Source organism: Triticum urartu, chromosome 6A, assembly GCF_056163025.1.
Source record: "Triticum urartu cultivar PI428250 chromosome 6A, HENAU_Tu73, whole genome shotgun sequence".
Taxonomy (NCBI): Eukaryota; Viridiplantae; Streptophyta; class Magnoliopsida; order Poales; family Poaceae; genus Triticum; species Triticum urartu.
In genome coordinates, this window is record NC_141878.1 from 61,494,589 (window position 1) to 61,507,568 (window position 12,980).

Consider the following 12,980-nt stretch of genomic DNA (forward strand, 5'->3'; position numbering starts at 1 on the left):
TAAGTTGAGTTGAGGAAAGCAAGAGATGGAGTGGAGGGGGGTCTAAGAAAAGTATGGAGGCCAGGTCAAGGGAAGCACAATGGAGAAACAGATTCGATCATTCACCACCTCTTCCTTCCTTCCTTCCTTCACTTGGGAATTAAATTAGAAGAGAGGCAAGCAAGCAAGGCAAGGAGGAGGAGATGTTGGAATAAGTATGCATATGTCTATCAATGTATCATGTAACCACTCGCAACAACTTCACCGATTCCTTCCCACTTTCCAAAAACTTTCCATTCTTTTTACGACTCATGCTCCTTTTCTCTTTTTATTTCCAACAATTTTGGTTTCGTAAGTTCACAGTCAGAATGGTTACGAGTGTTGCTCGAAAAAAATGGTTAGGACTTAGGAGTTAAACTCACAAGTAAGCTGAACACACCGGCAATGGCAAGGCTTGTTATGTGTGCTGACATCTATAATTTTATTTTCATAAAACATTTGACAAATGTTAATCAAACATTTTAAAAAATGGGTATAGAGAAAATGTTTCTCATGTATACGAAAATGTATACAATGTGTATGAAAAATGTGATCATGTATTTAGAAACTTTTAATAAAGCATTTGAAAAATGGTATTCAAGTATTTTAAAAATGATAATCAAACATTTGAAAAATGTTAACTCTGTATAAAAAATGTTTCCCATGCATACGGAACATGCATAAAAAATATATAATGTGCATGAAAAAATGTTCACCGTTAAAAAAATGTTAATCAAGTATTTGAAAAATGTTAAATCTCTATAGAAAAAATGTTTATTTGTATACAAAAAATGTATACAATGTGTATGAAAAAATGTTGATCATGTATTTGAAAATGTGGATCATGTATAAAAATGTTTCTGATGTATACGAAAAATGCATTTTGTACTTGGAAAAAATGCTTATTCTAATTAAAAAAATGTTCACTCTGTATTTGAAAAATGTTGACCATGTATTCATAAAAAAGTGTTCTTAGCTTGTATTTAAGAAAAACTATACATCCAGTGTTTGAAAAAACAAGAAAAAACAAAAATGAAGAAAACCGATGAAAAACAAGAAAAACATAAGAAAACAGAATAAAAAAAGAAAAAAGTCAATACTTACAAAGAAACAGAAAGAAAGGCGAAGAAATAAAGAAACTGAGAAAGAAACAAAGAAAACCAACATATAGAGAAGAAGAAAAGGAAAAGACAAAGAAAACTAGTGAAATACAAAAAATATATAATGAAGAATAAAATTATAAAATTGGCGAAGAAATAAAAAACAAATGAAAAAACATAATAAAAAGGGAAAAACAAGAAGAAGACCAAGAAAGCCCGACCCTAAACAGTCAAACGCGAGCCCATCCCATGACAAACGGGCCGCGACAAAGACACTTTAACCAGCAACCGATCGATCGATCGAAGCCGGTGCGAGGCCAGCTCGGTCGCCCTTCGCGATGGCGATCGCGATGCCGCCGCTGGCGAGGGCGTCACAGCGAATCCGATATTCCAAGAAAAAAGGGGCACCGCCGGAGAGGGACTGGGCGGAGCTGCGCCCGGACCTCATCTCCCTCATCCTCCACCGGCTGGACCAGGCCGAGCTCCTGGTCGGCGGCGTGGCGGGCGTTTGCCGCTCCTGGCGCCGCGCCGCCCGGGAGCAGCCGGAGCTGTGGCGCCGCGTCGACCTGCGCGAAGGCCTCTGGTACGTCCCGCCGTTCCGCCCCAAGATCAGCATCGAGAACATGGTGCGCAAGGCCCTGCGTCTCGGCGCGGGACAGACAGAGGCCTTCCTGAGCGATGGCGTCGACAACCACACGCTCCTGCTGCTCGCCCAGCGGTAAGAGATTTACCAGGTTCTTCCCTAATCCTCGAACCCTACCCATATTCTTAGGGTTTTCCCTTCTTCGATTTATTACTGTGTTTAAATTTTAGACCTCACCAAAAGTGTTTTTTTTTTGTTTTGAATGAGGTGCTATGCTCATTCATCACTCATAAGTCATATCTGATGCTATCCTGCAGGGCACCCTCGTTGAAGAGCCTTCATCTCATCACGTGCTCTGTCTCCAACCTCGGATTTGCAAAGGCGATCAAGATGTTACCTCTGCTCGAGGAGCTTGAGATTTCACGACCTACATATTGCAATACACGAGAAATGGTTGAACTAGTCGCAGGAATATGCCTAGAGTTGAAGCACTTCAGACTTGTCATGCATGGCCTTGAAGGCAGGCGTACTAGTGCCAGGGTAGCATCTTTGGTTGCAAGGATGCACAAGCTACGCTCCTTGCATCTTGTCCGCCTTAAACTTGACAATGAAGAGCTGGGAACCATCCTTGACAATTGCCACGACCTAGAGTACCTCGACATGCGAGAGTGCAGCCTTGTTGACATGGATAACATGGATGACAGCCTACGAGTGAAGCTTGCCCAGATCAATATGGATAACCATGAGTACTCCAGTGACCAACAGGTTGACTATGAGTACAAGATCCGTAGTATTCATTACGAACTCAACTACCGTGAACTTAGAGATGGTTCGCTTTCCTACTATCCGGATTACAACGACTCCTATGAGGAATATTGCTACTACATTGGTAGTGGTGATGGTATTGACGATGCCGATCTCGAACAGTATGAGAAAATCCTTGATGTCAAGAGCATGCGTAGGTACCTAAGCTAAGTGTGAAATAATGTATACGTGAGTGATGTTTCGATGAAACTACCCCTTCTCGAAAGCATGCACCCCCGACGTTTTGTTGCTTCAGTTTCACCATGGATTTCTGCATTATTAATTGTTCAATGGTTGATCGTTCAAATTTATTTAACCATTTACATGAAAAAATGATATCAACAATTTTTTATTTCGATTTGCCAGAAACAAGTTTAGTAATATGCTACATCAAAGTTTTTCGTTCTTACTTGACTTGTTTACCTTTCTACTGCCTGAAAGGCTGAAACATCACATCTTGTTGTTCCTAGCACAAGCAGATTGTGAACTCATGCTTACTTAAAACTCTAAATCTAGGAGCTCACCAGCTCGTAGAAGACCTGCAGGACCGAGCATAGGATGTTGAATCGTACGCTCCCGAAGCCCTATGATGTTGACTGGAAGAGGGGAGGCATGGGCCACATGCGTGCAACTGAAGGATTAAGAAGACCTAGTTAGCTGGAGAAAAATAAGAGAATAACAGCTGTTGGATGTTAAATGAACGGTTTGCATGCGCATTGCATATAATTAGCTACTAGGGTTACATGACAAAATTGTAATGAAAACCTCTATTCATACAAACAAAATTTGAACATGTCAAAACAAACGGTGCAAAGCTCGTGTGTTTCACATCTATGCTATGAGCATAAAACTCCAAATGTAACACATCCGCCACCTATACCTACCGTTTAGGTGTCACTAGCGAGATCCATCTAAGGTAAGGAACTTCGAGTCGTGGCTGCTCCACTCCACTGAGGTCTTTTGTATTTAACTTTGTTGCCTTCCCGCGCACGAAACATATGGACATGTGTCGTGGGTCAGTTTTGGGGCTGGGGGCTGAGAGAGAGCAGAAGAATGATTCATTTGGATCGACGAGCCATTTCATGAATTAATAGAATATTCCTCTATCCATATCTATTCTATCTTTATATGACCGGCCATAAAAAAGTATTTTTATGGCATGTGGGATGATCACGTCTAAGTAGCCATATATCAGCTACGCTCAATATGTGGGACCTCCATTCGATCAGATCTTTCGCTTCAAGAAATTTGGACCTAGCGAAAAGGACTATAATCCTTCGTGCAAACAAGCAAAGTAGAAGCAAGACGAGGAAGTGGAGCTGTCATAGAAGCAGTAGCTTTCCCCGACAATATAGAATACAACAATAGCGACCATGGGTAAAAGATCCCCTAGTTTAACGAGTTTGTTGCCTTTCCTAGGTCGTAGAAGGGCAACTACTTATTGATTGATCCCCTTTCTTTGATATGTGTTCAATTTAGTATAATAAAAACTACAACTAGATCAAAGTGGAAGGGCCACTCACTATAGAAGCTTTAACTAGAAAAGCCCTAGCCAATAGTCTAGTTTAGTAGTCGGACAAACCCCTATGCTCATGGCATGTTCTTCATATTGATTGAGTTGGAGGGAGTCAAAGACTACCACAGAATCCTTCAATGGTCATCCGGTGACCTTTTTCACCGAAGCGTCACGATAGTTCATATAATCTCCAATGGGGATCAGTCGGAGAAAGCTCAAAGAACTTCCCTTCATTTGCTTCGCGGAGTCGCACATAGCACATAGCTGCAAGTGAGAGGGCTCATACTACCTGCCTAATCCTTCGCTCTGCGGGATTGTAGAACAGAAAGCTTCTTCTAAACAACTTGGCACAAGGGAGGGGGCCTATGTATTTGCATGACCCTACGGGTTTGACCCTACCTACACCTAGAGTCAATCCCCTAACAGTCCTGCCACCACGGCGCAAAACATGAGCTCGTATGGAACCTTGGATTTCTGACGTAACGGTGGTGAATGGTATCAAAATATTACTGTCACACAACATAGTATATACGCTAAAGTTGGCCAAAATATGGACACCCGAACGGCCCGACGCGCACAATCTAATCCTATCTGAGCCCGTCATTGCATGCACGTCGGACAACTGTCCGTAGCATCATAAATCCTCCCTTTTGAAGTACCCAAATGGAATGGTCCTTATTTGTGTTGCTGGTTGGTCTTTCTCAACGTGATTTCTAGCATGACAAAACATTCTTTATAAGATAGGGCCGTTCACATGAAAAAAAATACAAAATCCATTCTTCATGGTCAGGAGCATTGCTCCAAATCCTCCAGGATCACAAGTGGAAATGCTAAGAAAGGGTTGGGGTGTTGCGAGCTCCGCGTCGAATAGAAAGAAGCAAGCAGTGCATGTTGTCGTAACGCGCAAGAGAGCAAGCATAGGCAACCAAACTAACTAAGGCTACAAAAAGTAGCTAGCTAGGGTTTTTAAGCTGGCTACCATTTCTAGCGCGCGTACTGTTTTAGTTAAGATTGACATAAGGTGAACTATCTCTAGATCATATGGATCTCATGTACTTTTGGGAATTAATATATGCCTTCTATACTTCTAGTAGAGAGATAAAACATCGTATCCTCTCATCACTTTTGATCATCTCTCCTTTCTTTACAAGGACACGCAAGAACTTTGCCATCCACCGTTCTGCGACAGCTAGTGTCTTTTCTCCCGCCAACTTCGAGAAAACTACCCCAAAACACGGGACATTGCATGAACCGGGTCTCACTCGAAAGAATCCTGCGACACCATCTGCCCATCATCGCTCCTTCGCGGCGAGAATGAAGACTTGAGGTAGCTCGGTGTGATTGGCCTCGGCGATGACAATGATGATGATGATGCCGACACGATCATCTTCTTGCTGCCTCCCATGGACAATGTCCTCGTCACATTCTTGAGGTTCTTTTGGAGTGCCCGGGCAACCGGCGACTCCACTGTGCTCTGCCCCTGCAGCCTCCTCTGGTCCTGAGAAAACCATGAACATGGTCATGTCCAAGGCTCGTTTTTGGACGCATGAATTGTACTATGTATTTTTGAATGCATGCGAGATTTGATGTGTGATTCATGTCTCCCCCATCCCCCCATTCGAAAAAATTATTAGGAATGATGTGTTAAGATTAAGTGGTTTGAATTCATTAATACCCTCTGTCTCTTCTTCTCTTGTTCTTTTTCCTTCCTCGTGTTATCGTACTCCTCCAACATGTCCAAAAGCCCCTCCTGCATTTGCACAGTCAATTATTTCTCATTCACAAAATTGAAAAATGGAAGCCAGAGTACCTTCCCGCCAAATTTCAAAAGGGAAAGTAATACGTAAAGAAAAATGCAAACAAGACATGCATACACCATCGTACAAGAACTTGGTGCCTCTATCCTCCTCCCAGGCCACCACCTTCGCCGTCAAGGCCTCAGCCATCGCTGCACCCCATAGCAACAGGACAAGAAAAATTCACAGGGCAGCATCAGTGTTCTGTTCATGAAAGGAGATCAATAGACAAACACAAGTTTCTCATGAAGAACAAGATGAGCATCGACGTGCACACACCTGGCATCTTGTTGACCAAGGCGCGCGCCTTCTCTGCACGCTTCAGCATGAGGTGCATTCCTTTACCCACGTTGTATCTGTTCTCATTCTGAAAATTACACACATGAAAAAACAATTCAACGTTTGAAACGAAGAAGAAATTTTTTGAAAGTGGATAAAGCTCGCATAAATAGTTATCTCTTGGTCAAAATTTTAGCTAACCAATATCAACATGTACAACTTGCACAAATATCTCTACAACTATAAAAAAACACAGTTGGTGTTGATAGTGTGTCTGCCCTCCATCACTTCTGACCATTAGATTTGCACCTAACGCACACGGACAAGCTGTGGCAATTTTGTAAGACGGCACCCGTCATTCCGCTTCGCCCTTATATTATGGGACGAAGGGAGTATTTACAAAAGAATCCTTAGTCTCTCCGTCCAGCCCCACCCCCCCCCCCTCCCCCACCCCCCGGGCAAGTAGCCATGGAACCAATCTGGATGGTGGCCGCCAGGAGCAGCTCTGTCGCAGTAGCCCCACCTGCCCACCATCAGAACCTCCCCTTCCTCCCGGTATATCTTTGCCCCTACCCCGTCTCCTCCGATGCGGACCTCCGCAAGTATGCCGCAGGTGCCCTCCGTTCCTCGCCGGCTCCTCCTACCTCCTCCTCTGCCGCAGCAACCAACCTCCGGCCTCTCCTCCTCCTCTGCTCATCATTGGCGCCAACACTACTACCTACCACTACATACCCTTCGCCCCCGCCCGACGCACGACATGATCTAATTTAATGTGATGGTTGCCATGGAGGTACAATTTGGTGTCCATACAGAATTGCTTCCCAATGGAAAGAAACTTGGCTGCTTTCTTTAGTGTTCATGATGTTTTTGTAAAAAAAACATATGTGTGTTTGAATTGTTTCTCAACAATAACTCTAATTTTTTATAGAAATCAATTTCACGCGTGTAGTCTACATCTACATTGCTTATCTTCGTTAAATCTTCATTATTTTCCTTCAGCATTATTACTATTGCATTCAGTTGATTCAGCAGAAGACATCTCATGTGGCCTTGAAATGTAATCTTCAGTCGCATCCAGATATGGTGAGGGATCCTAACTTTATGTTGTATTTGCCTGCTTGATCCATGATACATACATTATTTTGTAAACTGACTTAAATATGCTCATGTTTTGCTAGGTGAGGATGTTGCTCGCTTGCTGCATCAAACCTGAAAATTTATGATCTTATGAAGATTTGTGATGTTGTCGAGGCAAAGGTTGAAACGGGTGTATATTTCTTGTTTTCGTATAAGTATATTTCTTGTTTTCTTATGCAAACATGTCCTTACTAACTGATTGTAACTAGCATAATCATGCCATCTTGTAAGACTTTCTAACCCCTCACTATTAATGAAAAAAGAACACGGTAGGGATTTTTCCCTCCTGTAAATGGTCAAAAAAAAATTTGGAGAAGGTTTTGTTCCTTCAACCTTTTGATTTTGTGGCGCAACTGACTTTGGCTTCACAACTTGTTTTACTTTTGTTAATTAGATCATAGCATAACCTCTTTCCTGACCAGCAACTGTTGTGTTATGTTTGCCTATCTCTGGAGAAGGTGGGGATGGAGAGAAAGATAAGGGAAATGCTACACTTACGGACCCTCAACGAAATTCAAGGGTGGAGAGATTAATGAGGAGCACACGCGTTAGCCTGTAACCTCTCTCCCGTGGCCTAGGATTATTGGGAAGATAATAGCAAGCATGTTGCTGAACTACAATAGTTCAGCATGAGGTTATTTAAAGGTCGTGTGAGGTTATGCTTGAAGGTAGTGCTCTCCAATGGCTTGAAGATAGATACACCAAGGAAGGACAGGCAGCGATGTTTAGTACGATGTTAAGTTTAAGGAGACGGTACGAGTGTCGATGAGAACATAAGTAGAGAAAAGTTATATGAATGAAAAGTTGTTATGTTTAACACACATTTTTGAATTAGATTAATTATTTGGCCAGTGTTTTTGTTACTCGTAGCAACGCACGAACATTTAGCTAATCATGTATAGATCCGATGGTTGTTCCGAGAATAGTAAAACTGAAATGTACTAGGAAATTTCTGTAAAATTCATGTGAAGTTCAGAGAGTGTGTCTGTCTGACTCACCCTGTTGTACTCCTCGAGCCAGGATTCCTCCTCGAGGGCCGCCTGCCACCTCTCCATCCTCTCCAGCACCTCCTTCCGGCTGAACTCCTCGTCCCTGGCCTCCGAGATCCGGGCATCCAGCCGCTCTAGCACCAGCGACCGCTCCGCCGCGTCTGCGCAGCCGTCGTCGGACACAACCTCGTCGCTGCCGCCGTCCTCCTCCTCCTGCGCGGAGACGATGCGCGCGCGGAGCCGGATCTCCCTGAGCTCGCCGCGCTTCCTGGCCAACAAGTCCTTCATCCGGCGCCCCTTGAGGCCCTCCAGCCGCGCCACCTCGGCCTCGACCTCGCCGATGGCGCCCGCCGAGAGCGCGTCAGGCTCCGTGATCTCGTCCTCCGAGGCCGCGACGTTGCAGGCCACGCCCTGGAACCGGCTCTGCTCCTCCGGCGGCGTGTCCATCAGGCTCCACAGCTCCAGCATGGCCACCACCAGGTCCTGCAGCCTCTGCATCCTGCCCCGCTTGGCCTCCCTCAGCCTCTCCGCCTCCGATTCCAGCCTCGCGATCGCGCCGTCGCTGATGTCGCCGGCACCAGCTTCTTGGACTATGGTGGTGATCTCTTGCGGATCCATGCCAAGAACCGAGGAGGACGCGTGCAGCGAGCTCGTGAGCTCTGCCATCTTCTTGATGCGATTGTCCTGCCAAGAACAGAACAAATTTCATCAATCTCTCAATGACAGACTAGTTTTGATATTTCTTTTCTAATCCGAACTAACTGGACCTTCTCGGATTGGAGATGCCGCAGGTGCGCTCTGAGCTCCTGGAGACTATTCATGGTGAGGTCGTCGGGGTCGGCGTCGACGCGCGGCGGGGGCGGCCGTTCGCCGGGCCTCATCTCCTGCCGGAGCCGGTCGATGAGCTCCGTGACCTCGGCGATCTGCCGACACATCTCGTCCCGCCGCTGCCTCACCTCCTCCAGCTCCGGCGCGATCGCGCGCAGCTCCTCCCTGAGGCTCCCGGCGCTGGTCTGGGCAGCACTCCGCGGGTCGTCGCCGACAGCGGCGCGGAGGGCGGCCAGCTCGGCGAGGGCGGCGGCGATCTCCGCCCGCAGGCGCCCGCCTTGCTGCCTCACCTGCGCGACCTTGGCCCTGTAGACGGCGAGGCAGTCCTCCTCGAGCGCCCGCAGCGCCTCCCGCCGGTCCTCCTCCGCCTCGCCGACCTCGTCCCACGCGTCCCGGAGCTCCCGCAGCAGCAGCTCGCGCCGGGGCTCCATTCTTTGTCCCGGAACTCACGGGGAACGGGATAACCCGCTTGCAGCTTCAGGGAGATGGCCATGTCACCCGCCGTCGGGTGGCCGGCCTCATGGTTCCTCCTCCGAGGACGATCGATCGGTGCCGGTGGTGTGTTACGTACGTCGGGGTCAAAGGGCGCGGCCGTACGTGGATGAGACAACGTTGGACGGATCAGCGCGACGTGGCGGACTACGGCCGCGGCGACGGCCGGACGGCCGGACGGACGAGCGACACGACGGCGACGGCTTCAGGGATTCGGGCGATCGGTCGAGAGCAAGTTGCGCGAGCGCGGGCGATCGGTGCGCGCATGGCATGCGTGTGACTGGAGGAGCACTTTGCATGCCTGCCTGCGCAAAGCTCTTACCAACGGTACGTAGCGGTGAAATCCCCAGCTAATCATGTTATGCCAACTCAGCCAGTATCTAAAACTCCTAGCACAAGACATGTAGAACAAAACCAATCTTGATATTTCAAACCGATTTAAATTTCTATTTTTCAATCCACTCATTTCACTCAATCCATTTCACTGTAGCAAATGAGTGAAATCGTTTTTTTAAGGTTCCGAATCAAGTGAAATCTATTTTTTGAAATCTACTTATTTCACTCAATCCAATTCAATGTCCCAGTCAAATTATTTCACTCAATCTAGTAAAATCATTTCTCTTGAGTGAAATTATTTTTCTGAATTGAGTGAAATCATTGCTTTGAAATGAGTGAAATATGTTACTGGAAATGAGAGAATTCTTTTTTTTAATGAGTGGGTTTTCTTAATTGTCTAAATTAGTGTTTTGAGATGAGTGAAATATGATTTTGAAACTCGTGAAATCAATGCTTTGAAATGAGTGAAATATGTTATTGGAAATGAGTGAATTCTATTTTTTTAATGAGTGGGGTTTTTAATTGACTAAATTAGTGTTTTGAGATGAGTGACATATGATTTTGAAACTCGTGAAATCATTTTATTGAAATGAATGTTTTTTTAAATGAAGCAATTTTTTTAAACGAGTTGAGTGAAATTGGTTTGTTTGTAATGTATGATTTTTTTTACTTGAGTGAAATCAATTTTTGAAATGAGTAAATTTTGTTCTTTCGAATGAGTGAAATATGTTTCACAAAATTTGAACTCATTTAGAATATATTCAAAATTGATCTTGTTTGAAAGATCTCATCGTCAAGAATTCAAATATATAGAAAGATTTAAAATGTATTTTTTATCAAAATATATCAATGAATTAATATCTCACAAGAAAATAATGTACTAGCATTTCTATGGGTTGAGTGGTCTGGGAGTATGCATTCATGATTGGACAAAAAGCTAGTGGGGACGTCGTCATGTATTTAGATGGTGTTAGTTGTATACAACTATACACATGTATTACACAAACACAATGGTTTCTTACTCTGTATACAGAAGGACATCACACATCTTTGACGCGAGAATTAACATTGGATTCTTTGCCGCTAGGAACTTCAGTTTCATGCCTGCCCGCTCCTTGCAATATGCTCCCTCACATGCAGCGCTGTTGAGAAATTGGAGAAACATAATTGAAACTAGGGGTGAATCCTTATAGGGTTTTCAAGTCATATGGATACTAGAAAGGAATAGAAAAATGTAATACATAAGAAATTTCCATGACATCTCATCAAATGCTACAAATTCATAGGAATCAGATCAACGTAGATACAACACACAATCTTTGGGAATCTAGCGCTTACAATCATATGAAAAAATACTGCATATAGAAAAAATGACAGTCTGTGCGATGTGGGACGGAATATCGATGAGTTTGGACGACGGGTTGGTACATTGTGTTGTTTGACAGCATGGTTCCTTTGGCATCAACACTGACAACATTATCTTCTTCGGCAATCTTTTCTTTCAATCCTTTACGAGCAAGGTCATTAACCAGTTGGTATGGTGATACTGGTGCGGCTACCTATCTAGATCATTATGATGACATCTTTGACGATATGCTTTGTGTGATTGCCAACCTACGGAATATGTGGCGGTCTATTATTGCAGTGATTCAACCAAGTCTGGTCCTCTATATGTCTTTGCATGTGCTTAGTGGCTGAAATTCTCGATGTCAACCTTCGTCATAGGTGATGTTCTACTATTGTAGCGATTTGATCAAGTTTGATCCTCAATGTTTTAGTGGCTCCTTGATCATGGAGCCATGTAGCCAAACTATTGCAGCAATTTGATCAATTGCTAGGTCTTTGCATGTGCTTTAGTGGCTTGAATTCTCAATGTTGTCCATCATCAACAAGATCTATGGTTACGGAATGACGACAATTTTGGTAGCGGTTTCGACAAGAGTTTTAAGGTATATGGTCTTGGTTATAATCTCCTCTTTGTTTAGAGTCATTTCTATGCCTAAGGATTGGGTTTTGTCATCTATAGGTCACTCGTGCACCACATCCAGGCGAGATGGCCTCCTTCCTTCTTTCGAAACTCTTGAAGTCTATCCATATATATACGTTTTCTTTTTTTATGGAACATATGTATCAGTTTTCAAGTGGCTCGGGCCATAGCTACCTATGTCATGAGTATTTTAAGTTGCCTTTTTCGGTTTGCGATGATCTAACAAAAATGATGAGGCGATACTTGTGGGGTTTGGAGAACGGTAAGAAAAAATTGGCATGGAAAGCTTGGGACAAATTGGTCCTACCAAAGAAGAAAGAAGGTATTGGTTTTCGTGACATACGTGCATTTAACCAAGCTTTGCTTGCTAAGCAGGCTTGGAGGTTGTTGGAAACACCGGACTCACTTTGTGCCAGATTGCTGCGAGCAAAATACTATCCAAATGGTAATTTGGTTGATACGGTGTTTCCAAGTAATTCTTCTACTGTCTAGAAAGGTATTACTTATGGATAGGAATTAGTGAAAAGGGGATGCTTTGAAGAGTTATAGTGATGGTTTAAGGATATGTACATGGTGTGATCCATGGATCCCTCAGCGGTCACCGTATACTCCGGTTTCTGTTAAAGGCAATTGTCGACTCAACGAGGTGTCTGACTTCCTCAATCAAAGTGGAGCTTGGAAGGTAGATCTAATCAAACAATACTTTTTCCAAGTGGATGTTGAGGCTATACTTACAATTCATACATCCCCTCGGCTGCTTGAGGATTTCATCACGTGGCCATTGGAAAACTCGGGTACGTTGTCGGTTAAGATGAAATACAAGTTGGCAATGTCTGAACATGAGTTAACCCACTCTTCTGGTGCTACTAGCACAAGATCTGGAGGTGAGCGCTCTCTTTGGAACTTGATCGTGCAAGCCTCGGTGCCTCACAAGATGAGGATTTTTGTGTGGAAAGTGGCCTCTGGTGCCCTGACCGCTAATCAGGAGAAGAATCGGCGCCATATTTCTTCGCGTGTAGTGTGCGCTATTTGTGGATGGGAAGATGAATCAACCTTTTCACGTTGTTCTTGTGTGTGTCCAAATGTTGTTGTTTTATGGGATTCGATGCAACAAG

General features: G+C 44.4%; 2 protein-coding genes across 3 annotated transcripts; one reads left to right on the top strand and one right to left on the bottom strand.

The window, feature by feature from the left end:
- The first annotated feature begins 1,433 nt into the window (after positions 1 to 1,433).
- Positions 1,434 to 3,016, top strand: LOC147963929 (putative F-box/LRR-repeat protein 9). Its single transcript, XM_087528235.1, has 2 exons — positions 1,434 to 1,836; positions 2,019 to 3,016. Exons 1-2 carry the CDS (start codon positions 1,457 to 1,459, stop codon positions 2,674 to 2,676), a joined length of 1,038 nt encoding a protein of 345 aa, XP_087384361.1. The 5' UTR covers positions 1,434 to 1,456; the 3' UTR covers positions 2,677 to 3,016.
- A 1,957-nt stretch (positions 3,017 to 4,973) lies between these two features.
- On the bottom strand, positions 4,974 to 10,466 carry LOC125516084 (65-kDa microtubule-associated protein 3-like). Of its 2 annotated transcripts, none has more exons than XM_048681571.2 (6): positions 8,990 to 9,488; positions 8,232 to 8,906; positions 6,097 to 6,184; positions 5,896 to 5,969; positions 5,697 to 5,771; positions 4,974 to 5,519 (listed from the first exon to the last, which is right to left on the bottom strand). In XM_048681571.2, exons 1-6 carry the CDS (start codon positions 9,479 to 9,481, stop codon positions 5,280 to 5,282), a joined length of 1,644 nt encoding a protein of 547 aa, XP_048537528.1. In that variant the 5' UTR covers positions 9,482 to 9,488; the 3' UTR covers positions 4,974 to 5,279. The 2 variants fall into 2 exon arrangements, with proteins under 2 accessions (XP_048537528.1, XP_087384362.1); XM_087528236.1 differs by having other exon boundaries at positions 5,296 to 5,519; positions 5,906 to 5,969; positions 8,990 to 10,466.
- Positions 10,467 to 12,980: the final 2,514 nt, after the last annotated feature.